This window comes from Oncorhynchus mykiss, chromosome 11, assembly GCF_057628025.1.
Source record: "Oncorhynchus mykiss isolate SJ-2025 chromosome 11, ASM5762802v1, whole genome shotgun sequence".
NCBI lineage: Eukaryota > Metazoa > Chordata > Actinopteri > Salmoniformes > Salmonidae > Oncorhynchus > Oncorhynchus mykiss.
The window spans coordinates 60,887,987-60,915,117 of NC_143032.1; the positions used below are offsets into that span (position 1 = coordinate 60,887,987).

Below are 27,131 nucleotides of genomic sequence, written 5' to 3' on the forward strand. Positions count from 1 at the left end.
CTCAATGGGGGCATTGGATAAGGCAAACATGATAAACAGCTTTGTGGAATGCACTCTGAAAACAACCAAGTGGTATAAGAAGATATTTTTTCCATCTGATCGAACCTGCCCTCACTGGCCACATAGTTACTGAACAGGGTATTTTTTGTAATTGGACGTACAGTTCACATGCAAATCACATAGAAACTATTGTAACGTAATAAGGCACTTTGATAGAAATGCACACATTTCCAAAGTTATTATTGGTAATGAAAACGGCTATGACTGCGATGCACGCAACAGACTGTGTGTGTGGGAGATGCGCAAAATGTCTGCAGACTTGAACTGCACAAACAATTGGGGAACTGTTTGGGGAATTTTGTCCGGGTCAGAAATGTCAAAAAATTAATTGGGCCGCAAAAGTAAAATTTAATTATTTTGTAAATGAATGAGGCGGAACACACCTCAATTCAAACTGTTCTTAGAAAATAAAAAAACGTAAAATAATTTGAAATTGACTAGTTGAAATCAGCCTATAAATAAAAACAGGCTGCGTGCCTTGGCTTGAGGGCAACGAGGATTAAATGTACTGTTGCGTACTGGAACGGAGAGAATATTCTAACATCACGTGCATAAAAACAACTCACGCTGGGGCAACCATTAGAGGTATTTGGAACTCACACATGAAAGTGTTTTAAGTCCAACAAATATGTCGTGCAGAGATTCAATTAGACTTGTGTCGTGAGGGTAAATACATGTTCCATATTTGGAGTAGGGCTACCCATCATGCACCAAGTTGCTGTTATCAGGGATTTCAGAGAGGACATCAACAGGAGCAAAGAACCAGGCCTGCTTAGAAAGCTTGTGACATGGTGTACAATGATGAGGGGTCCTCTTTCTTTTGTGCCTGTCCACTCTAATGTAAATACATTATGACAGCATTACAATGGTTGCTCTAAGCTGCATGTAGGTGTGAACTCCCCTCATGTGTTGCGCAATACTTTTTAGGATCAAATATGGAGGTAAAGGTCTGAAAACAATAGGAACAAAGAAATTGGAAACTGAGAACGTGGTGGTTTTGAATGGGAGGCAGAAAATGGATTCGGCTATTTCAGCCACACCCGTTGCTGACAGGTTTACAAAATCGAGTACACCGCCATGCAATCTCCATAGACAAACATTGGCAGTAGAATGGCCTTACTGAAGAGCTCAGTGACTTTCAGTGTGGCACTGTCATAGGATGCCACCTTTCCAACAAGTCAGTTCGTCAAATGTCTGCCCTCCTAGAGCTGCCTCGATCAAGTAAGTGCTGTTATTTTGAAGTGGAAACGTCTAGGAGCAACAACGGCTCAGCCATGAAGTGATAGGCCACACAAGCTCACAGAATGTGAACGGCGAGTGTGGAGCGCTTAAAAATGTTTTTTCCTCGGTTGCAACACTCACAGTTTCAGCATTACAGCATTACAATGCCCCCATGCACAAAGCAAGGTCCATACAGAAATGGTTTGTTGGGCGCCCGAGTGGCGCAGCGGTCTGAGGCACTGCATCGCAGCCGGCCACGACCGAGCAGTGTCTCTGCTGGCCTCAACCGAGAGACACATGAGGCGTCACACAATTGTCCCCGCATTGTCTGAGTTATGGGGGGTTTGGCCGGCTGGGATGTCCTTGTCCCATCGCGCTCTAGCGCTCCTTGTGGTGGCCGGGCGCATGCATGCTGACTTCGGTCTCCAGCTGTACGGTGTGTCCTCCGACACTTTGGTGCGGCTGGCTTCCGGATTATGCAAGTAGTGTGTCAAGAAACAGTGCAGCTCGGAGGGGGTCGTGTTTCGGATGATGCATGACTCTCGACCTTCGCCTCTCCAGAGTCCGTACGGGAGTTGCAGCGATGGGACAAATCTGTACCTACCAATTGGAGAGAAAAAAGGGTAAAAACTACTAACTAAATATAGAAATGTTTTGTCGATCGGTGAGGAAAAACTTGACTGGCCCGCACAGAGCCCTGACCTCAACCCCATCAAAAACCTTTGGGATGAATTGGAACGGCGACTGCGAGCCAGGCCTAATCGCCCAACATCAGTACCCGACCTCACTAAGGCTTTTGTGGCTGAATGGAAGCAAGTCCCCGCAGCAATGTTCCAACATCTAGTGGGGGGACCAACTCCATATTAATGGCCATGATTTTGGAATGAGATGTTCGAACAAGTGTCCACATACTTTTGGTCATTCATATTTTTGAATACTTATTACATACAGGCTTCCTAATTTTTACTGTCATTTAGGTTAGTATTGTGGAGTAACTATAATTTCCTCATTTTTTTGCCTATCACAGCCAACTGTTTTTAATCACCTTTGGCCTCAAAATGGATTAAATAGATGTTTTTCCCCTCACCCATCTACACACAATGACATAGTGAATGATGGCATTTACATAATCATTCACAGCCCTGAGTCAATACTTTGTAGAAGCACCTTTGGCCGTGATTACAGTTGAGTTGTTCTGGGTAAGTCTCTTAGCTTTCCACACCTGGATTATTATTTTCAAAATTCTTCAAGCTCTGTCAAATTCGCTGTTGACCATTTGCTATACAACCATTTTCAGGTCTTGCTGTAGATTTAAGTAAAAACTGGGCCACTCGGGAACATTCACTGTCCTCTTGGTAAGCAGCTCCAGTGTAGATTTGGCCTTGTGTTTTAGGTTACTGTCCTGCTGAAAGGTGAATTCATCTTCCAGTGTCTGGTTGTAAAGCATACTGAACCCCTAGGATTTTCCTTGTGCTTAGCTCCATTCACTTTCTTTTTTATCCTGAAAAAGTCTGGTCCTTAATAATTACAAGCATACCCATAACATGATGCAGCCACCACTATGCTTGATATTTTGGAGAGTGGTACCCAGTAATATGTTCGGGGCAAATCTGATTCAACACAACACTTTGTATTCAGGACAAAAATGTAATTGCTTTTCCACATTTTTTGCAATATTACTTTAGTGCCTTGTTGCAAACATGATGCATGTTTTGAATTGTTTTTATTCTTTACAGTCTTTCTTTTCACTCTGTCAATTAGGTTAGTATTGTGGATTATCTACATTTACTATCACAGCCATTAAACTCTAACTGTTTTAAAATCGCCATTGGCCTCATGGTGAAACCCTGTGTGGTGTTCTTCCTCTTAGGCAACTAAGTTAGGAAGGATGCCTTTATCTTTGCAGTGACTGGGTGTATCGATACACCCTTCAAAGTGTAATGAATGCTCAAAGGGATATTCAAGATTTAATTTTTACCCATAGGCGCCCTTCTTTGCGAGACATTGGAAAACCTCCCTGGTCTTTGTGTCTGAAATGCACTGCTCAACTGAGGGACCTTGCAGATCATTGTATGTGTGGGGTACAGAGACTAGGTAGTCATAAAATAAATATTAAAAAAATCCACTGACATTTATGGGGTATTAAATTCCAATTTAAATCCATTTTAAATTCAGGCTGTAACAATATTTTGAAAAATTCAAGGGGTGTAAATACTTTCTGAAGGTTCTGTATGGCAGGAGAGAGAGAGAGAAGGAAAGGAGGTGTAGACAGGGACACGTCCAGATGATTAGTAAGGGCTCCCTGTACCAATGTGCATTTTTCAAACTGAAAACTGTCGTGCACAGGTTAATAACCGTCACTTTGGTCAAACAAAAACAACACTTGTGCAGAAAGGAGTGTTAACTAAGCCGAGACACTATTCTCACAGTACTGAATGTTCTGTAGCCAGTATATAGCTCTCTGCTGGACCACGAGCACTTCACTCTCCTGGGATGTTCTGTCCTGATCACCATGACACTGGTGGGAAAGGAAGGTGGAGCCTCAAGATCCAGGCAGTTAGGGGTTCATTAGGTGGCGCATTAGGAAACGGAGGTGGGGTGGTTCTCACAGACCGAAGAGACTAGTGAGGAGGCCGAGGAAAAAAAGGCAAGCAGGCGATCCTGTGACATTTGAACCCTTTTCATTTCCTCCATCAAATACACCATAGATCTGAAGTTATGAGCAGAGCTGGGAGCCTTGTTTCACTGCCTATGGGAAACGTGTCAAATTACTTAATGTACTGTGGTTAAAATGAGCTTTAACTTTTTAATAAACAGCCTTTTAAAGGCATGCAGCCCCGTGTGAGTCAATTTCTTATAGACTAATGGCACATTTCCATGGAATGAAAACCTCAAACTTGTCCAAAAAGTAATTCAGCTGAAGTAGCCCAATCAATTGCTGTCAATTAGCGGGCGATTATGACGCACCAGGCCCTGCTCATAATGCTCACCAGCTTGGGACAGGCTCCTGAGGACACCACGGAATAAAGCACCAAGCCCACGTCCGTCTCTGCCGGTCTGTGGTGAAACACTACAGTAGGGAAAACAAACCAGAGCAGCTACATACCAGTCCAAGCCATATCACCACAACAATGGTACCACATAGTTAGTTACATTGTGTCACCTACTTATCTCCAGAATGATGCCTTATAGCTAAGTCTCAGATTATGAGGTCAGGCGAGGACCGCATCTCAAGGGTAGTTCTTGAGCAGTTTCAGCTTGCTTGTTACAAAGCTATAGTAAATATATTGTCAAGGTTTAGTTGAAAAGTTGATCACAGGACTGGACTGGAGTTGCCCATCCCTGCTGTAGGATGACGGACAGGCAGAGACAGTGTCTCTCTGCTGTGTGTCAGGGTAGAGAAAAACCAGCCACCTTCTTCCCCAAGGTACCGAGCGACTTACAATCACACGGCCTGAGCTACTCCACTCCGGGCTGTATTCACTCTACATCAGAGCCTACCTCTGGAAGGAATCCTCCTCCCCCAAGCCCGGTCTCAGAGCACAACAAACCCTCAAGGTTGTGTGGTAAACGTTTGACTGACAGCGGGTGTGCGCGCGTATTGGTAAATGAAAAAGTATGTCTCAATTCCAGTTCACCTGTTTTTGTTCATTTGACGGGTATATCAAACGTGTGGTTTGGGTAGACATCCTGACGGGCATCCAGTAAGAGCTCAAGTGTTTACGGCTGAAAACATATTCAAAACAAAGGATGAAAAGTGGGTGTTTGTGTGTATGATGGGGGGTGTAATAATTTCCTGAACGGGGGTTAGTGTAGCAAAGCAGCAGATTGGATCAGTGCCTCAGACTCCAGTGTGAGGCCCAGAGTTAGTTTGTCCTTATAAGGGCATAGCACACTCCTCAGAGCCGAGTCAGAGCGGATTACCAGCTGCCACTGAGGAAGCCAGCCTGGCACAAACCGAGAGATAGACAGGAACAAACAGAGTTGAGAGCGATGGACTCCGTAGAGGTATCAGGTGTCCTGCTGTCTAATATCATGTTATTTTCTTGGCAACTAGCTAGCTGTTAGCTGTCATAAAAGAGAACTGAAAGTCCATCATAACAGACAGGTAAACCTTCTGAACCATTCCCCAATGCCACTGGCAAACAACATGAGTAATACATACCACACCCATTTAAAATGGAAATATGTTCATAGTAAATAAGAGCCTTATCGCATATTAGACGGATGAAAGACTTGGTTTCCTGCCTGGCCCCAGCCTGTAGCTTCCAATGGGAAATAAAGGAGTTTAATATGCACTGAATAACCCAGGGCCAGATTACACCTCACTATACTGTGCAGCCATTGTTTTCAGAGGGGTAACAGAGAGAAAGATGGAAGAGTGATGAAAGGGGGATAGAGAAGGGATCCTCTTCATGCAGGCTCTGTTATGAGGAGTTCCATGCGTGGGCGGACCCAGCTCCACAAGGAGGCAAAAGGGGACCTAGCCCCCTCAGTTGAAATGTGTGCCCCTGTCAGTTTTGGTTTTATGTCCCTATATAAAAAAGTAAAAATTGAGTGACAGGTTGCCGCAAAATCTGTCTATTCGCTGTGCTGTGTTAGCACAATGGACCGAGCGTGTCTCAGTGGGTGTCTGGGGGCTGTGGAAAGCCACTAGGGTGGTTAGGAATCACTCCATTGGGTTTCAATAAAAAGCGGGAAAAACTCATCTGTGGTAGGCTAAATGAATGACGTGATATGCCTCCGCTTATAATATTTGATTTAGATTTATAAGGGCAGGGTCAAGCTTACTGTTGAAGTTGCTACACTCAACTTTGCCTCACCACTACAGAGTTAGCTTCTTAGCTAGCTGTAAAGTGTTAGTGTTATTAGTCTTAGCCTATTTTGCTAGCTCGAAACAGCTAATATGCCACAATATATATCACAAATTGGCTTCACCAAAGTACCCAAACAAATCCAGAAGGAGAGTGATGAGGAGCAGCATCAAATCACCAAGCAAATCCAGCAGCGACGATGCTGCGGAGCTCCAGCTAGTTCCGCTTGCAGAGCCTACCCACCCTTCCACAAGCGTTGCCAGGATAATGGCTTGACAGCCCCTCCAACTGTTCCTGACGATCTTGGAAAAGAAGAGCCAGCCCAGCTTAGCCTAGAATCCTACCCAAGCCGCAGGTTCTCAGTCCAAAAACATTAATTTAATAGCAACAGGTTCATAGTAGAGTGGCTGTAATACTTGGTTACTGCAGATGCAGCATTTTGTTTCCCATGTCAAAAGCTCTGTGTTGGGTTCAATGCTAATGCAGACAAGGCCTTCACCAAAGCTGGGTATTCTAACAGGATGAATTCAAATAAGAATATGTTCTTAATTGACTAACCTGGTTAAATAAAGGTTAAATAAAACCTTGAAATAAGCAGAATTTAAAATAATTCCAATATAAGAACACATGATTCCTTTGGGTATAGCTACATATCGGTGTGTTCCATTATAGAAATGCAGTGCCTTCAAAAAGTATTCACACAACTTGACTTTTTCGACATTTTATTGTGTTACAGCCTGAATTTAAAATGGATTCAATTGATATTTTGTGTCACTGATCTACACAAAATACCCCATAATGTCAAAAGTGGAATTTGGGTTTTAGAATTATTTTCAAATTAATACAAAAAAATGTGAAGCTGAAATGTATTGCGTCAGTAGAGTATTCAACCCCTTTATATCAAGCCTAAATCCGTTCAGGAGTAAAACATTTGCTTAACAAGTCACATAAGTTGCACGGATTCCCTCTGTATACAATAATAAAGACCAGGGAGGTTTTCCAATGCCTCGCAAAGATGGGCAGATGGGTATAAAAAAAATAACAACCAAAAAAAGCAGACACTGAATATCCCTTTGAACATGGTGAAGTTATTAATTACTCTTTGGAGGGTGTATCAATACACCCAGTCACTGCAAAGATAATGGCATCCTTCCTAACTTAGTTGCCGGAGAGGAAGGAAACTACACAGGGTTTCACCATGAGGCCAATGGTAATTTTAAAACAATTAGAGTTTAATGGCTGTGATGGATCAACAAAATTGTAGTTACTCCACAATACTAACCTAATTGACGGAGTGAAAGGAAAGCCTGTAATGAATAAAAACAATTCAAAACATGCATCATGTTTGCAACAAGGCACTAAAGTAATATTGCAAAACATGTGGAAAAGCAATTAAATTTTTGTCCTGAATACAAAGTGTTATGTTCGGGGCAAATCCGATTCAACACATTACTGGGTACCACTCTCCAAAATATCAAGCATAGTGGTGGCTGCATCATGTTATGGGTATGCTTGTAATTATTAAGGACCAGACTTTTTCAGGATAAAAAAGAAAGTGAATGGAGCTAAGCACAGGGAAAATCCTAGGGGTTCAGTATGCTTTACAACCAGACACTGGAAGATGAATTCACCTTTCAGCAGGACAGTAACCTAAAACACAAGGCCAAATCTACACTGGAGCTGCTTACCAAGAGGACAGTGAATGTTCCTGAGTGGCCCAGTTTTTACTTAAATCTACAGCAAGACCTGAAAATGGTTGTATAGCAAATGGTCAACAGCGAATTTGACAGAGCTTGAAGAATTTTGAAAATAATAATCCAGGTGTGGAAAGCTAAGAGACTTACCCAGAACAACTCAACTGTAATCACGGCCAAAGGTGCTTCTACAAAGTATTGACTCAGGGCTGTGAATGATTATGTAAATGCCATCATTCACTATGTCATTGTGTGTCTATTTAATCCATTTAGAATTCTGGAATAAGTGGAATAAGTCCAGGGGTATGAATTTATTGAAGGCACTGTATACCACTACAGTGGGCTCCCTGTATCGATTACACACACCTAGGAGTCAAAAGTGAAATAACTGTGTGTCCGTGTCTGGTTCTTTTTATTATTTTGTGTTTTTCTTGGCAGACGCCCAAGTCAAAGGTATGTTTTATTTGCTGTATTACTCATTACTTTCCTGTACCGGCCCAGTCGTTGGCACAAGTTTTTCTTTTCCTTCTTCCCCCTTTTTCCAAATGGACAGATGGAGGGAAAGACGGTTACAGCTGCTGGCCTGCTGCCAACAGTCAATTTCTCGCCCTGCATGTCTGGACCTATCAGGGTTGACGTTAGGTAAAATCCTGTGAACATGTTGGCCAGTTGGAGACTCTTTGGAACCCACATGATGCTGTTACTTAGTAACGTGCTGTTGGCGTGGGGCAAAAGTCAGTCCTAATGATCACAAGTTATTGTTTAATCTTGTGATCTAAATGTCTGTGTTGTAAGGATTGGGGTAATTAATCTGGACAGCTGGTAATGCCAGCCAGACCACCGTCCTTCTGCAGTCCGTCACATTCTCTGTTCATGGGATGAAGAAAGTTTTTATGGCATTCTTCCTCTTGATCAACAGAAATTAATGTGATTGACTCCCTCCCACACAGGCAGCATGTGGTGGAGTATTTGGTGTGCTTGTAGCCTAGTTGTAGCCTAGTTCTCACCTGTTTTCACTGGTTTGTCTCTCCGGCTCCAGGCGCTCTCTGTTATCTGAAAAATGAATAAATCAATCTCTAAATTACTCAAAGTAAAACACTAAATCCTAGTTAAGGACTTGGCAGCATATTGGGATATGTAATCAAATTATAGCATTCACGCAGCAAAAAGCTCATTGTGGATAAAGGGACCGTCCTGTGTGGTGGAAGTGTGTGAGAGAGACACTGCGTGGAAGTGAACACGTGCATTTTCATTTCCTCCTCTCTTGCCTGCGCCCTCGAACCTGTCCTACTCTGGACATGCTTCCAGCCCATGTGTCATCTGTGTGAGCCTGTCTGTCCCAGTCCCTGACTGTGTGTTGCTGATTGCCCTCCTTGCCTCTCTCCACTCCCGAGTCAGCAGGAATGTGAGGAATGACCTGGCCTTTCCCACTCTGCTCTTGTCTGCCCATTTTTGGCATAATGACACTCATTTTCCTTAATTTCTCTCCTGACATCCCATCCCACCATTAACTACTGTTTTTTTTGTCTCCCCTTCATTCATATCTTCTCTTTTTCCTTTCTCTCTCACACACACACACACACACATTTTCTCCTCAGTCAAATTACACGGGTACCCCCTTGAGTAAGAGGCGCTTAGCTCTGTATTTGACTAAACCACAGAGGTCTCAAACCCAGTGACCCTGTGCCTTCCCCACGAGTAGTACTGTACCTCCTGGTTCCTCCTTTACCAGTTACAGGGGCTGTTCAGGTTGGCTTGTTTTAAACCCCAGTTTACATCCCCTGCTACCCCTCACACTCCTTTAAGTTAGGGAGCCATTGGCACACTTATGATGTGCTTGGGCCATGTGGGCTGTTCCAGGAACGTTTTAGGTCTCCCAATGCAGTCTGTCTACCAGAGGAGATGGGGCTCTTCATCCCTGCTTGTGTTGACAGGTTGCTGTTGTCTGTTGGAGTAGAGTCCTGCTGCCTGTCCCACCTGACGGGAGACTGCTTCCTCTCCACTCTCCCATACTCTTTGTGCTGCTGTCACTGACATTTTAAAGCACCCGGTTTACACATTCTGTGTGCTGCCTGCAGACACATACATGCACACACACTTTTCATCCTGCCCCTGTCTAATAAAACACCTCTAACTGATGAAGCCACTTGAGGATGTGTAAAGGCTCCGTGCTTTGGGATGAGAGTTCTAAGTAGCCACTTCATCTGCGGTCTCAGTCAACCGCCATCCACAGCACCCAGGGAACTGCTGCATAGCAGAGAGAAGCTACATACCCATAGATGTGAATGTCTATGGGATAGTACCTGGGGCTCAGAGAGAGCTAGAGAGCTGGGCTATTAGTTTACAGTCAGCCTGGCCCAGCCTCTCTCCTAGAGCCCATTAGGTTTACGGTCAGCCTGGCCCAGCCTCTCTCCTAGAGCCCATTAGCTCAGCAGCAGCTGGGATGCTGTCTGTTTCTCATTGTCCGGTCCATGCTCAGGTGGTCCTCACTCTGTGCTTTATTGAAGTTAAATGACTTGTCGCCAAACTATAAAACCATGACCCAGCAGCAACAGCAATACAAACCTGCCTGGCTCTCACAGACTAATATACAACTAACACTTACTACTGCTCACTCTCCATGTTGAACTTCCTTTGATTATTTAACAAAGCAAGGGAAAGTCGCACACTGAGCACTCATAAAAGAAGGATTACGTTTAACTCTAGTCTACGACTGATCAGAGATCAGGCATAACATTTTCAAGATGCTGGGGATTCTGCTGTGTGTGTTCGGCGGGGCAGGGTGGCCATAACTCTGCCCTCTCTTCTGAACGCTTGTCTTAAGAGGGCCAGATGGGGCTACCATGCGAGGCAGGCCGGAGAGAAGAGGGTAGGGCCTGTTTCCCATGGTGAGGCTGGGGTGAGCATGGAGCCATTCCAGAGGTGCTTTGACTGCACTGCCACAGTTGTTTGACTTTACATGGCAGAGGAAGGCCAAAAGGCTCCAACAGCACAGCCAGACTGGCTAATTACCACTCTGGAAATGGAGCATGACCCTCTGTTTTTATGTTGTCTGTTACAAACATTTGTGTTTTGTGTGGGTGGGTGTTCTTAAATGGTGGTGGAAGAGGTTGAGTGTCTTGGCAGCTCTCTTAGATGTGTGTTCCAATGTGCTCTCCATTGCTGACCCTCCCGCTCTTTCCCTGTGTGTGTGTGTGTGTGTGTGTGTGTGTGTGTGTGTGTGTGTGTGTGTGTGTGTGTGTGTGTGTGTAGCTGGATGGGACGATGGATCTGGATAAGAGACGGCTGATCCGTTCAGCCATCAGAGAGCTGAGGAGGAGGGAGATGGAGGACATGGAGGCAGCCCTGGCCAGAAAACGCTTCCGACCAACAAATCTCAGCCAGAACGACAACAAAGAGAACCAACTCACACATAGGTGAGCCTCCTGAATCTGAATATAAACAAACACACACATACACATACACCGTTACCTATTACAGATTGTACCAGTCCAGGTGAGCTGCCTGGAGACTGAGACAACAAGCACACAAACCCATATAACGCATTCCATCTCCTTCTGGGGCGGCAGGTAGCCTAGTGGTTAGAGCGTTGGACTTGTACCCGAAAGGTTGCAAGATCGAATCCCTGAGCTGACAAGGTAAAAATCTGTCGTTCTGCCCCTGAACAAGGCAGTGTTCCTAGGCCGTCATTGAAAATAAGAATTTGTTCTTAACTGACTTGCCTAGTTAAATTAAGGTTAAATAAATACAAAATAATTATCCAGGGAGGCCTTCTGGGAATTTGGGCCACGACACTGCAGATCGGAAAAACCATAGTAGAGACGGGAGGTGGAAGAACAAATTTTCTATTTTTCGTTATGCGAATACACACTTGTGTAGGCATAACATTTATGTATTCTCATACATTTCTAATTTGATATCCCTAACAGTATCGCTGGCATAGCCTACAGACGAAAGCACACCCATTTTATTAGGCAGCTGGAAGCCATATCCTGGAGGTAAAGACGTCAATGCAGTCGTTTGCGTGCATTTTATTTATTTGTATTTCATTATTCATTATTGACCCGTTACAGCAGTATTTACTGGTTCAATGATTTGTAACCGCCAGTACCCGTCATGCCACGCAGCCGTAGCAGACGGACGAAAACTGATGACTTTGCCTTAGCGTCACCTCCGCTTCCTGTCTGATTATTACACCAGTTTGTATTTATTAGAATCCAATTAGGAACAGGGTTAACAGGCGAACATCATTTTGTGTGCCCATCATCATCTTTGTAGTTTTTATTTGTTTTCTTTGGGCAATAATGGTAGTGAGTGAGTTGAGGCTGGAGCGTCTAGGCCAAGCCCTGTGGGCGGCTTACTCCTCCTCTCTGCTAATTAATGACTGGCTTTACTACAGCAGCTTTACTGCAGCCAGCCAGGGCTCCTGCAGCCAGCCAGGGCTCCAGCAGACCGCTGCTCCTAGCTGACTCCTGTTCTGGGCTGCACTTCAGACCTCCCAGATCCCCAACATGAGGACAATGGCCCTAAGCTCCTACATCTCTACTCCTACTGGATCACATTAGGAACAATGACTGTTAAATTAGTTATATTTGCTGTGGTAGTTGGATAACTTGGGTAACAAAAATAACAGGACATGCCCCTTTAAAGCTGGTGGAATATGTGTATAAACCACATGTGCAGGCACGGGCGCACACAAACAAAAGCCTTCTGAAAGCAACGTTATTCTTTGCTACTCACTCGAGGAATGTAAAATATATTCTCTTCCAACTTCCACACTTCCTCCAATCCCAATAAGGCGAGGCGAGAGGGAAAGAGAGGCAGATAGATGTACAAGGATGGAGAGGAGGAAGAAGAAGTCTTTGCCAGGCTGTGTGCTTCTCTCCTTTACGTGTTTCTCATGCTGGGGAATCTCTTTTTCCGAAGCATGACATTTTTTTCCCATCCAAGAAAAACTGTCTGGCATCTTGGGTTACTCCACCGCCTGCCCGTCACACGCTATAGTTCCGAGTGGAGCAGTGAGGTCCACAACACTGTATGATGTCTCCCAATGTGGATTACACTGCCCCTCGGGCAACCCTAATATGTGCAGGTTCAAACATCACCAACTATCATATAAGCAGCACTCTGATGTGTCAGTGTGTGTTTCTGTATCTCAGGTCAGAATTGGGGGGCTCCCTAGACGTGCTCTCTGTGAAACTACAAGCCATCCAGGACATTGAGGAGCTGACTGGACTGGTGAGGGAGTGGATGTGCACCCCACACACTACTTGTGAATTTACTGTTAGACATCATCAATACTAATATTTGACGAACCTCCCGTAGGCCATAGACGACGAACCTCCCGTAGGCCATAGACGACGAGCCTCCCGTAGGCCATAGACGACGAGCCTCCCGTAGGCCATAGACGACGAGCCTCCCGTAGGCCATAGACGACGAGCCTCCCGTAGGCCATAGACGACGAGCCTCCCGTAGGCCATAGACGACGAGCCTCCCGTAGGCCATAGACGACGAGCCTCCCGTAGGCCATAGACGACGAGCCTCCCGTAGGCCATAGACGACGAGCCTCCCGTAGGCCATAGACGACGAGCCTCCCGTAGGCCATAGACGACGAGCCTCCCGTAGGCCATAGACGACGAGCCTCCCGTAGGCCATAGACGACGAGCCTCCCGTAGGCCATAGACGACGAGCCTCCCGTAGGCCATAGACGACGAGCCTCCCGTAGGCCATAGACGACGAGCCTCCCGTAGGCCATAGACGACGAGCCTCCCGTAGGCCATAGACGACGAGCCTCCCGTAGGCCATAGACGACGAGCCTCCCGTAGGCCATAGACGACGAGCCTCCCGTAGGCCATAGACGACGAGCCTCCCGTAGGCCATAGACGACGAGCCTCCCGTAGGCCATAGACGACGAGCCTCCCGTAGGCCATAGACGAGACTCCGGTAGGCCATAGACGAGACTCCAGTAGGCCAAAGACGAGCCTCCATAGGCACACACTTTCCTAGACTAGTGACTAGATGGTTACATTACTAGTCAGCCTGTTTTTCTCATCTGTTTCTGCAGCTCTATATGTCGTTCTGAGTTTGTCATGAATGGTTCTGAGCATCACTGTCCCTGTGTTGTATTGGCTGTCCTGTCTGTCAGCTGCACGGTGCCAATGAGTATGAGGAGAGGAAACTGATCAGAGCTGCCATCCGCCGCCTCCGAGACGAGGAGCAGCAGGGTGAGTACAGAGGAAGAAGTGGAGGTAGAAAGCACAGCATGTAGATCCTGGACAGATCCAGTGTTCTAGGTGGGACCCAGTTTCAGGGGTGAGGCAGCGCTTCTCTACCTCTGACATGTGTGAATCTGTACAGCACTCATGGGCAGCGGTGCAGATCCTACCTGTGATGGTGGTGCAGTTTGCAGTCCATTCCTACCATTCCTTGCTTCTATCTGGTCTGTATGAGGCCCCCAGCATACACACCCTTCCTCCAGGGGGCAGGTACACAGCGCTCCCCTGCTGCCTGATGAGAATATTTGATAGGTTTGGATCCTCTTCCCCTTTATCAATACTCAATCATCACCAGAGTAACCACACAGGCCTCCTTGTCTCACTATGTGCTCAAGTTTTATGGCTATAGCTGAGGTGTGTGTGTTGTGTGTAACCAGTTGCTTGTGGTGTGTGTTTCAGGTACATGGGAGAAAGGGAGGACCACTGAGGGCCTGGAGCTCCAAAGCAGCCTGGGAACAGGGGTGAGTACAGAGATGGGGGAGAAAGAGAGGGAGGTGGTAGAGCAGGGATGAGTACAGAGATGCAGGAGGAGGGGGGGGGGGGGAGTAGGAAAAATACAGCAGGGGGGTAGGAAAAGTACAGCGGGGGGGGGGGGGGAGTAGGAAAAGTACAGCGAGGGAGGTGGGGGAGCAGGGGGAAAGTACAGCGAGGGAGGTGGGGGAGCGGGGAAAGTACAGCGAGGGAGGTGGGGGAGCGGGGAAAGTACAGCGAGGGAGGTGGGGGAGCGGGGAAAGTATAATGAGGGAGGTGGGGAGCGGGGAAAGTATAACGAGGGAGGTGGGGGAGTAGTGGTGATTACAGTGGGGGAGAAGGCAAAGTACAGCGAGGGAGTTGGGGGAGCAGAGAAGTACAGCGAGGGAGGTGGGGAGAAGAAAAGTATAGCGAGGGAATGTATTTTCATTCTTTAAACCCCATTCATTTCTGGCCTTGTAGACACAGAGACAGAGAGGAAATGTGCTCTGGTGTTTAGTGAAGACAGTAAATCCTTGGTCATATGAACACCCTGCGAGCCAGGCCTGTCATTTTACACACTACTATTTACCCAGGCTGTCACTCTCCACACACTTATGTCAGTCACACTGAAGGGAAATTAAAAAGTGTGATTATGTGTGGCAACCAGAGCTGTGTGTGTGTTTGTCTGTTTCTGGCTGTGTCGGAGAATGGAAGAGAAAAGCAATGTAGTCTCTCTCCCATTCAACCTCCTCCTCCTCTCTTGCTTTCTCTCTTCTTTCAGAGGCTTGGGGCTTTGCATGTCAGAAGCCCTTTAAAAATGTGGTCAGGAGAGCCCCCCCTTGTGGTCAGTGAAGTCAACTACTGTATTCACAACTGTAATACTTCAAGATTAAATCCTATATTTTATCCTGTGAAAGCATTGCAGGTTGCCTGATGAGCTTAATGTGTTGATAATGCTTAGAGACATCTCTGTTAAACAACAACAGTCTCTAAGAGCAGCTTTTTCTTATTGTATGCTGTCATTCCTGTAGAAATTGGGTTGGTGATGGGGGTTAGGCTGCATGCTCAGCCGGAGTTACTATGACAGAACAATGCTTAACGGTCTAGTACCTGCGGCGGCAGGTAATCTAGCGGTAAGATAGGCGAGCCAGCAATGAAGGGTTGCCGGTTCGAATCCTGGGTCCAATGGGAAAGATCTGTTAGGAAGTGAGCAGGCAACCGGAGGGTTTTTGCTGCTATCAAATCCTAGATGCCATTGCCTGCCATTGTGCCATTGAGCAAGGCACTTAACCCCCCACAACAGCTCCCCCATCCCAGTGTGGCAGCCCCCCTGCACTTCTCCGTTAAAAAAACAGTATATGTCTTTCGAAGGTGTTGGGTTAAGAGCGGAAGTCAAATTTCAGTTGGACCTTGTGGGCATTTGACCAATAAAGTGATCTTAATTAGAAGTCCTGTCTTGGTTGCTTTTAGGTCAGTTAATGGCTTAGGTCACCTTTTGTTTCTTCGTAAACTGTATTTCCTTAATCTGGTTTTGTTTGTCATAGATGTTGGCACCAAATACTGACTTTAGTAATTGTGTTAAACTATGCAATTGTAAGAGGCTGGAGGGAATAGTTCAGCCCACACATCTAGCAGATGAGAATTAGTGGCTGGCACCTTCTATAAAGGTTGTATGCAATACTATATATGTGCCTGTTCTTGTTCTTGACTGTGTCTGTAGTTGATCAAATACAATTTTATTTGTCACATACACGTGTTTAGCAGATGTTATTGCGTGTGTAGCGAAATGCTTGTGTTTCTAGCGCCAACAGTGCAGTAATATCTAACAATACACACAATCTAAGGTAAAGGAATGGAATTAAGAATATATAAATATATGGAAGAGTAATGTCAGAGTGGCATAGACTAAGATACAGTAGAATAGGATAGAATACAGTATATACATATGAGATGAGTAATGCAAAGTATTTAAACATTATTAAAGTGACTAGTGTTCCAATTATTAAAGTGACCAGTGTGTCCCATATGCATTGTATATTTGAGCCAATGTCTGAGCTCAGTGTGTACTAGCGACTCCTGTGTATACTAGCGACCTGCGCACTAGCTGCTCCTGTGGCGGGCTCAGGCACAGTGCACGCTAACCAGGTCGCAAGGTGCACGGTGTTTCCTCCAACACATTGGTGCGGCTGGCTTCCGGGTTGGATGCGCACTGTGTTAAGAAGCAGTGCGGCTTGGTTGGGTTGTGTTTCTGAGGAAGCATCGCTTTCGACCTTCGTCTCTCCCGAGCCCGTACGGGAGTTGTAGCGATGAGACAAGATAGTAACTACTAACAATTGGATACCACGAAAAGGGGGTAAAAAATAAAAAGGATTGTAATATCCCATAACTTAAGTAAATTAGGAAGAATTCTGAACAATGGGACCAGCGATGCTAGTTAGCAATGGCGCTGGTACTATGAATCTGAAAAGCTTCCTCATGAAATGAATAGCTTATCCTTACCTGGATATCTTCAACTGAGGTTCTAGACAGGAAGTAACAATAGCATTTTTGGGGTTGTGGGGCACACTGCCTGCTTCCTCTCAGGTGGAGGGGCTGTTCTGGCCCCTCCACCTGGGGCTACAGGTGGGGTGAAGGGGAGAGGAGAGGGTGAGGTAATGGGGGCAGACGGACACCACCAGCCCACCAGCTGTGCTCCAGCAGTCTGTCTTCAGTCAGTCTGCTCCCTCTGTAATGGGGCCGTGGCCAACAACAACAACCGCAGCCACTAGCAGCAGGGCTCCTTCCACACATCACAGGAGCGGATCTCTTTGAGCTACGCTTGATTGTCCTGGGGCAGATGGAGGCCCCAGATAATGGCCTATAGTTGAGACACGTGTGCACACACACAGGGAGTAGAGGTCTATGGCAGCCAACTACAGACAACTGAGTGTAGCAAGCAGCTGCTGACACATACACCGAGTGTACAAAACATTAGGAACACCTTCCTAATATTGAGTTGCACCCTCTTTTGCCCTCAGAATAGCCTCAATTAATCAGGGCATAGACTATCCAAGGTGTCAAAAGCATTCCACAGGGATGCTGGCCCATGTTGACTCCAATGCTTCTCACAGTTGGGTCAAGTTGTCTGGAAGTCCTTTGGGTGGTGGAACATTCTTAATACACACGGGAAACTGTTGAGCGTGAGAAACCCAGCAGCCTTGCAGTTCTTGACACACGCACACCAGTGCGCCTGGCACCACCTACCCTGTTCAAAGGTACTTAAATCTTTTGTCTTGCCCATTCACCCTCTGAATGGCAAACATTCTCAATTGTCTCAAGGCTTATAAATCCTTCTTTAACCTGGCTCCTCCCCTTAATCTACAGTGGATTTAACAAGTGACATCAATAAGGGATCATAGCTTTCACCTGGATTCATCATACTACGTGCATGTCAAATCAATGCAGTATATCTTTTCTATCTTACATTCAAATGAGAAATAGGTATACACATGTCCAACTGTGGTGGGAGTTTTTGTGTATTTATCATAGCTGTTGCTGCATGCTCTGTTTTTTTCGCCAGACACCAGTGGGCCTGCTAGTGGTTATTGATTACTATGTTTATAATGAACGTGCTTAAATTGAGAGGGGATAGCTGAGGTAAAAGTTTCCTTCTGGCCAGTAAGGAAAGTGCATTTTGTACACGTTGCAGCTCTAAACTGTAATTACTGTATGGGTGAAGGAATTTTGGCTTGAAGAAATAACTTTTGTGGGACAAAAATAATATGTATTTGTTTAATGTAGTCTGAATTCTAAGTGCAGCGTCTAGTCTGAAGTAACATGCCAATTAAGGCAGACTCTGTACTTGCAAAAACAATGGAGTATAATTTGGTAAATTTTCAACCAGGCGACCTGCTAACTTGTATAGAGCCCCAAAGTGAAGGTGTCATAATACCCATAAAACCTAGCGGTCAAACAGGGAAATGGTTCCAATCAGTTTTCCACCATTCATTTTTCCCATAGGGAATTTTAGATGCACTTAACATAAGGGCTGTGTTTCGTGTAGGTTTACCCTGGGGTGACGTTTAGATAACCATGTTATTCTCTCTTTTATCTTTTATCATATATTCGATTTACTCTGATTCTAAAATGATCATTCACATCAAAGTAGAAATCATGCAAGACTACAAATCCCTGCAAGCTCCTGCACGTCATCTCTAGGTAGAGGACACCTTTGCTAACCGGTATTGTTTCAATTTAAAATTTGCACAGTTCACAGAATTGTCGATTTTTAAATACATTTAGCTATTTCTGCAAAAATTCTGCAAACATATCCTCTGTGTACAACGTATAACACCAAATAATGCATGCAGAGCAGAATTAGTCCGATACCCGCTAATTATCAAAATCCAGAAAAGAGCCGTTAAATTCTACAACCACCTCAATGGAAGCGATTCCCAAACCTTCCATAACAAAGCTATCACCTACAGAGAGATGAACCTGGAGAAGAGTCCCCTAAGCCAGCTGGTCCTGGGGCTCTTTTCATAAACACAAACAGAGCCCCAGTACAGAAACCCAATTAGACCCAACCAAATCATGAGAAAAAAGAAAGATTATTATTTCCAATGTGTCAAGTAATTAACAAAAAAAATTAAGCAAACTAGAATGCTATTTGGCCCTAAACAGAGAGTACACAGTGGCAGAATACCTGACCACTGTGACTGACACAAAATTAAGGAAAACTTTGACTATGTACAGACTCAGTGAGCATAGCCTTGCTATCGAGAAAGGTTGCTGTAGGCAGACCTGGCTCTCAAGAGAAGACAGGCTATGTGCACACTGCTCACAAAATGAGGTGGAAACTGAGCTGCACTTCCTAACCTCCTCCCAGATGTAAAACCATATTAGAGACACATATTTCCCTCAGATTACACAGATCCACAAAGAATTTGAAAACAAGCCCGATTTTGATAAACTCCCATATCTACTGGGTGAAATTCCACAGTGTGCCATCACAGCAGCAAGATTTGTGACCTGTTGCCACAAGAAATGGGCAACCAGTGAAGAACACACACCATTGTAAATACAACCCATATTTGTTATTTATTTTTTCCTTTTGTACTTCAACCATTTGCACATCGTTACAACACTGTATATATACGTAATATGACATTTTAAATGTCTTTGTTCTTTTGTAACTTCTGTGAGTGTAATGTTTATTGTTCATTTTTATTGTTTATTTCACTTTAGTATATTATCTACTTCACTTGCTTTGGCAATGTTAACATATGTTTCCCGTGCCAATAAAGCACCTTGAATTGAATTGAATATAGACAAGGAAGGAGGGAGGGAGGGTCTGAGAAGGAGCCCTGTGGTGACAGAAAGGGAGGGGAAGTGGAGGGAGTGGCCTGTTGGTGAGTGTGTGTGTGTGTGTGGTGACTGAGAGTAGAGGCAGGGTATAGGACGTCCTGACTACGAGAGAGAGAGGGTGACAGACAGGCAGCAGAGCCAAGAAGGTAAATTACATATTCTAGTTCTTCCACTCTAACAGACCTAGGTCTACTCCTCTGAATACCTGTCATTTTTTTCAGACTTTTTTTCTTCCTTATCAATTTCCGTGTACTTCTCTTAACACAAACTCATCCATGTTTCTTGTTTCTCTTTGCATTGAGACCTGAGGACCTGGCTGCCTGAAGTTTAACGGAGGTTTAATTTTAGGATAATTGGGCAGTCCTTTCAGATAATTTATTTCTATTGGTTTCAGAAATCCATACAAAATAGTATACAGGTGTGTATTTTGAGCACATTATTGTTAAAGTAAATGGCGACTTTACAAATGGTTATTCATCAGATCTGTCTCCGTGGCCAGGTGTGTGCAGTATGGATCAGGTGAGGTGGCAGAGACAGACAGAGAGTCTTGTTTGTTCACTAATCTGATATGATCATAAACCTGTAACCAACTGAGACGAGCAGTTTATGATGAATGGTATAATGGCAACCAACATCTTCTGTACTGAGTGAATATGTGCTGGAGAAAGAGTAAAGCAAGACAAAGGGAGATGGATGGAGGAAGGGAGAAACTGCTTTAACTGGGCTTTGAATGAGGGCTGGAAAAATGGGGTCTGGAAAAATGGGAATGATGCTTATGGGTAAATTCTCCGTGGGTTGTCTCTTGTCCAGGCTGTGTGTGTGTGATGCAAAAATGATTGCTACTTAATTCCTGCTACTGTATTTCACTTACCGAGTGTGGACCGAGTGTGTGTGTGGTTCCTCAGGCTTTGCCATGCAGTCATGGAAAAGGACCCTGTCTCTCAGCGAGCCATGTGCAGGCATGGAGAGGAGTGCCTGATCTCATCACATTCTGATCTCATCTGCAGACTGATGGATTCAGTTTCCATGGAAAATGAGCCAATTCTAACCCAGGTAGCTGCAGTAATCCCTGGTTTAGCTAAGCTGCCACTGCTCTGCATGGTGAAGTAGTCTGACACGGCTCCGTGCCTCAGTCTGCTCCGCCTCATTGTTGTTTCTGTGGCTCTGAGGGTTCAGAGGAGTTCAGATGGCCCACGCCTTGCTGTGGTCAGGCCAGTGGACAGTTGCCATTTTTGTGTGTTTACGGGGCAGTTTTTTCACAAATACAACCCTGACCGAAACAAACAGCCTCCTGAACCCTTATGGTGAGACCATGAGCACCACAGAAGGAAATAGGAGCCCAGCTCAAACACTGAGACCACAGAGTTGATGAGGCCAGGGCACTGGAGTGGGTCTGCCTCTGCTCTGGTTCCACTCTGTCAGGTCTGCACTGTTTGCCTGGGCCAGTCACCAGAGACCAAAGAGAGCCTGCTAATGACAGTTTGGGATTGACAGGTCGTGGGATTGGATCGTCTGCTCTTTCTCTCTTTTTTTCTATCTCACACACCATTTTATCTCTGTTTCCTTCTGTCTGTCTCTGTGACAAGTATGTTCCCTGTGGTTTAGTGGGAGCTGTGAAACCAGCACTTGTCTGTTTCCTGGTCGTGGCAGCTGAGGGGAGGGGGAGAAAAGAGGGGGAAAGGGGAGGAAAGAGGGATAGCGGAGGAAAGAGGGAGAGCGGTGTTTCCAGCTCAAATGATATCTCCCCTCAGCTTCTTTGAATGAAGAACCTTCCCGAGGGAGAGAATATTTTAAAGCAACTTCTCATTCTTCTATATTTTCTCTCTGATATATTCTCTGAATCAGCTATTTAGGTTTGGGGAGATTTTTCCGACCTGCAGTCACAGGCTGGTTCTGGCTCGTCATTAAGCTGATCTGAGAGCAGTGCTCCACCTCAGTAAACAGAGTATAAAGCTTCTGTTTGTGTTGTCTGCTGGTGCTGGGTGACTGTGGCACATGACACAGAGGCTGTTGATTAGCCTTTCTGTTTGTGTGCTAGACACTCTGTCCTCTAATCAAGGGTTTTCCAAACTGTCCTGTCCCCCACCCCATCCTAGCACTACACAGCTGATTCAAATAGCCAACTCGTCATCAAGCTTTTATTATTTTAAATCAGCCGTGTAGTGCTAGGGTAAAAAGACAACGTGCACCCGGTGGGGTGTAGCTAGGCTAATTGAGGCCACATGATTCACTTTCTCCTCAACCCCATTCAGAATAAACAGCCTACCTGTTGGTTGAGCCTACTCCTTTTCCTTTCGCTAATGTTTCTGCTATTTTATTCCATCTTGCATTGCGTTAGGGAACTCACTCCACTTGCTACACCTAGAGTCTCCTTGCCGCTTTGATTTTAATAAATTAATCATTTAAAATGGTATACCCTTGTATGTAACATGGATATTTTTATTTACATAAAGCCTTTTTAGTGTTAAAATGGGCCTATACATTTTTTTTCTGCAAAAATTAATACTCACAAAAGTATTGGAATACTAAAGTCTGTTCGGATATTCTAATAACCGTGCCCATCCCTAGTTTGTGTGGTACCAGACTTTGTTCACTCTCACCTCCCTCTGATCACAGCCTGATTTGATTAACTATTTTCACAAGGCTGTAATTTTCACCCTTCTCAAACTGCTGACAGCTTTATCAGCCCCAGGATAACCGGCATTAAGCAAATATGTGCTGTGTTTGTGTGTCCCAGATTTTATGAGTAGAGGTTGGTGGATTTGAGTCAAATATGCTCTAGGCCTGTCTTGTAATTCACATGTCCCTCCCTAACCTAACCTCCCTGTGTGCTTCGTTACATTAGGTAGACATGTATTAGTAGTGGTACTCTGCTGTAATTCTGGCACAAACATGATGACATTGTAGTTTCAGGGCATTTTAAAGATGGAATCCGCATTAGCGAAAACAGCACCAATGTCCCACCAGCACCTTTATTGCAAAAACAAGTTTTTAGAAATGTTTGCCAATATATATAAAAAACATGTAAAACTGAAATATCACATTTTATATAAGTATTCAGACCCTTTACTCAGTACTTTTGTTGAAGCACCTTTTGGCAGTGATTACAGCATCGAGTCTTCTTGGGTATGACGCTACAAGCTTGGTATATCTGTACTTGGGGAGTTTCTCCAATTTTCTCTGCAGATCCTCTGAAGCTCTGTCAGGTTGATGGGGAGCGTCGCTGCACAGCTATTTTCGGATTTCTCCAGAGATGTTCGATCGGGTTCAAGTCTGGGCTCTGACTGGGCCACTCAAGGACATTGAGACTTGTCCCGAAGTCACTTCTGCGTTGTCTTGGCTGTGTGCTTAAGGTTGTTGTCCTATTGGAAGGGGAACCTTTGCCCCAGTCGGAGGTCCTGAGCGCTCTGGACCAGGTTTTCGTCAAATATCTCTGTTCTTTGCTCGGTTCATCTTTGCCTCGATCTTGACTAGTCTCTGCCGCTGAAAAACATCCCCACAGCATGATGCTGCCACCATGCTTCACCCTAGGGATGGTGCCAGGTTTCCTCCAGACCTGACGCTTGGCATTCAGGCCAAAGAGTTCGATCTTGGTTTCATCAGACCAGAGATTCTTGTTTCTCATGGTCAGTCCTTTAGGTGCCTTTTGGCAAATTCCAAGCGGGCTGTCATGTGCCTTTTACTGAGGAGGCTTCCGTCTAGCCACTCTCCCATAAAGTCCTGATTGGTGGAGTGCTGCAGAGATGGTTGTCCTTCTGGAAGATTCTCCCATCTCCACATAAGAACTCTGGAGCTCTGTCAGAGTGACCATCGGGTTCTTGGTCACCTCCCTGACCAAGGCCCTTCTCAACCGATGAATCAGTTTGGCCGGAAGGCCATCTCAAGGAAGAGTCTTGGTGGTTCCAAACTTCTTCCATTTAAGAATGATGGAGGCCACTGTGTATTTGGGGGCCTTCAATGCTGCAGACATATTTTTTTGGTACCCTTCCCCAGATCTGTGCCTTGACACAATCCTGTCTCGGAGCTCTACGGACAATTCCTTCGACGCCATGGCTTGGTTTTTGCTCTGACATGTACTATCAACTGTGGGACCTAAAATAGACAGTTGTGTGCCTTTCCAAATCATGTCCAATCAATTGAATTTACCGCAAGTAAACTCCAATTTGTAGAAACATCTCAAGGATGATCAATGGAAACAGGATGCATCTGAGTTCAATTTTGAGTCTCATAACAAACGGTCTGAGTCCTTATGTAAATAAGGTATTTGTTTTTTTATTAGTCATACATTTGCAAACATTTCTAAAAACCTGTTTGCTTTGTCATTATGGGTTATTGTGTGTAGATTGCTGAATTATTTTCATTTAATAAATGTTAATATAAGGCTGTAACGTACATTTTTTGGGGAAAAGTCATGGGGTCTGAATACTTTCCGAAGGCATTGTATATTGTTCAAATTCATTTGATTATCAGCAGTTGTCGAACACGCATGGGTATCAAGACTATTCTCTTCTTCAATAATGTGCAGCGAATTCTACCAAAGATTTTCTTTTATATTGACAAGATAGTCAAGTGATTGCTCTAACAATGGAAATACATGTCCTCGAAGATGGAAGGCAAGCTGGAGGAGGCGAGAACAGGTGGGACCATTCTAGCCAATGAAAGGGCAGTTGCGGGTGTGAACAACAAGCACAACACAACTTCCATATGAATGTTTTTTACCAAAGTTGCCAAAATGCCACTTTCATCCACTTATCATTGCATTTATAACAGCCTAACCATTACAAAACTTCTATTCGATCAAATTAGCAATTACATTTTTTGCTGACCAAATTTGACTCTCATTGACCTCCATACAACAATTCCTCACTTAACGGTCTTATTTTCGTGGACAGATTTTGGGCAGAGTAAACCCTCTCGCTTTGCCTCTAACTCTCTGATTCTACTAGATTAAAAGCCATAATGAGTGTGATATACGGCCAATTAAAGTATACTTGATATTTCACATACTCTAAAACACAAACAGCCTACTTTTTAGGATGCAAGTGTGAGTATTCGTTTACCAACTCAGTGGCCCGGGGGTTAGTGTCCGCCCTGAGATTGGAAGGTTGTGAGCAATGTTCCCTCTAAGCTGCACGCATGCGCGCCGCGCAGAATAAATATCAACCCACGCAGAGAAGCACTGGATTGACCTTCACTCAACTTTATAGAGTTTTCCCCGTTAACACTATGCACGTTTGCTGTTGGAAATGTGTTTTGAATCAACGCAATATTAGCCACTTTCAATTCAAACTATGCAAAACTATCTGCAAGAGATTTTGTTGTAGGCAGAACGCATCAGAGTAGGATTCTTTCACATTGACATGCACAACTCATGCCCATACTCTACACAGAACGGTGCGGCATAACCAATCAGAGCTGTAGTAGGCCTATATGCAAATAGACCATTGCCATATGTATCTGTACCATTCACTTTGAACAGGACTGTGTTTACAGCATGAGCGGTCATGAGTAGATGCGCTTGTTTTGAGATCAAAGCAAGAGCTACATGTAACCACGTGTGCACATTTGTTCATATCCTTTGCTAGTTAGTGAGTTATTAGCCCAGTTATAGGTCATTTGTAATCGGCAATAGGGGAGTGATTGCTTCCTACAAGTGCATTTCTAGCCATCTTTGAAAAGTGAGTTAGGTAAAGAGCTTTTTTTTTGTCTTAAATGGGCAGTGTAGCCAATAGGCAGAGGGTAACATAATTTGTCTGATTCTCTGTAATGATTGTATAATGATGTGGTTTCTTGAATCAAACTAAACATTTTCAGCCACCTCCTTGAAGGACAAGTGGATAAACATATCAAGCCCTGCATGTTTGGAATGTAGGCCTACATTGAACACCACACGTTGGCTGCTACTGTAAGCTGAATGAAATAACCACTATTTCCATGTTAAAATGTTATGGAATGCGTTTTTCTCCATTGTTTTTGATGGTAGGACACTGATAAGCCTACATTATGATCAAATAGCCTACTTGACCACTGTTAAAACTGTAACTTAAAGCAGATACAGACTCAGTGTTCACAGTAAATGCGCACCGGAAGTTGCACCGAATTTTCACAATGTTAAAGTTTGCGCACAGCAGACCTGAAATTTGCTCAGTGCCGATAGAAATTTGAGAGCACATTGGTTGGCAGTTCAATTCCTGGACGAGACATACCATAGACTGTAAAAATGGGACCTGATGCATCTGTTTGGCACTCAGCATTAAGGAGATCGATTGGGGGTAAGGCCCAGCAACAGACTAGCATCCTGTCCAAGGTGTGTACTTGTACATCAAGCTGCCTCACGCTACAGAAACAGGAGATAGGGCAGGAGCCTATGAGCCATTACGACTTGCTAATTACTATGGGTATTCAGACACAGCCACTGTTCGATGTTTGCAGTTGTTTGTGTTTACAGTGCCTTCAGAAAGTATTCATACCCCTTGACTTATTCCACATTTTGATTAATTTATCAAACAAGACACAAAATGTGCAAATGTATTGAAAACCAAATACAGAAATATCTAATTTACAAAAGTTTTCAGACTCCTGAGTCAATACATGTTGGAATCACCTTTGGCAGCGATTACAGCTGTAAGTCTCTAAGAGCTTTGCACACCTGGATTGTACAATATTTGCACATTATTCTTCAAACTCTGTCAAGTTGGTTGTTGATCATTGCTAGACAGCCATGTGCAAGTCTTGTCATAGATTTAAGCCGATTTAAGTAAAAACTGTAGCTAGGCCACTCAGGAACATTCAATGTCTTTAATCAACTCCAGTGTATATTTGGCCTTCCTCTAGGATTCTGCCTGTGCTTAGCTTTATTCTGTTTATTTTTAAAACTCCCTAGTCTTTGCTGATGACGAGCATACCCATAACATGATGCAGCCACAACTATACTTGAAAATATGAAGAGTGGTACTCAGTGATGTGTTGGTTTTGCCCCAAACATAACGTGTTGTATTCAGGACATGAAGTGAATTTTTTTTGCCACATTTCTTGCAGATTTACTTTAGTGCCTTATTGAAAACAGGATGCATGTTTTGGAGTCTTTTTTTTTTTTATTCAAATCAAATCAATTCAAATTTTATTTGTCACATACACATAGTTAGCAGATGTTAATGCGAGTGTAGCGAAATGCTTGTGCTTCTAGTTCCGACAATGCAGTAATAACCAACGAGTAATCTAACTAACAATTCCAAAACTACTACCTTATACACACAAGTGTAAAGGGA

General features: G+C 44.5%; 1 protein-coding gene across 24 annotated transcripts in view; it reads left to right on the top strand.

Moving 5' to 3' along the window:
• The window catches only part of smtnb (smoothelin b), a 68,073-nt gene that overhangs the window by 5,703 nt on the left and 35,239 nt on the right, over positions 1–27,131 (top strand). For 10 of the 24 annotated variants that reach the window (XM_036935922.2, XM_036935921.2, XM_036935929.2 and 7 more), the window contains exons 2-5: positions 11,042–11,205; positions 12,949–13,027; positions 13,935–14,013; positions 14,464–14,525. In XM_036935922.2, the coding sequence (XP_036791817.2) occupies positions 11,042–11,205; positions 12,949–13,027; positions 13,935–14,013; positions 14,464–14,525 (384 nt within the window). Of the gene's footprint in view, positions 1–5,116; positions 5,290–11,041; positions 11,206–12,948; positions 13,028–13,934; positions 14,014–14,463; positions 14,526–19,892; positions 20,917–27,131 lie in introns of those variants that run through there. The other 14 variants (XM_021621615.3, XM_090190726.1, XM_090190725.1 and 11 more) reach the window with 3 other exon arrangements.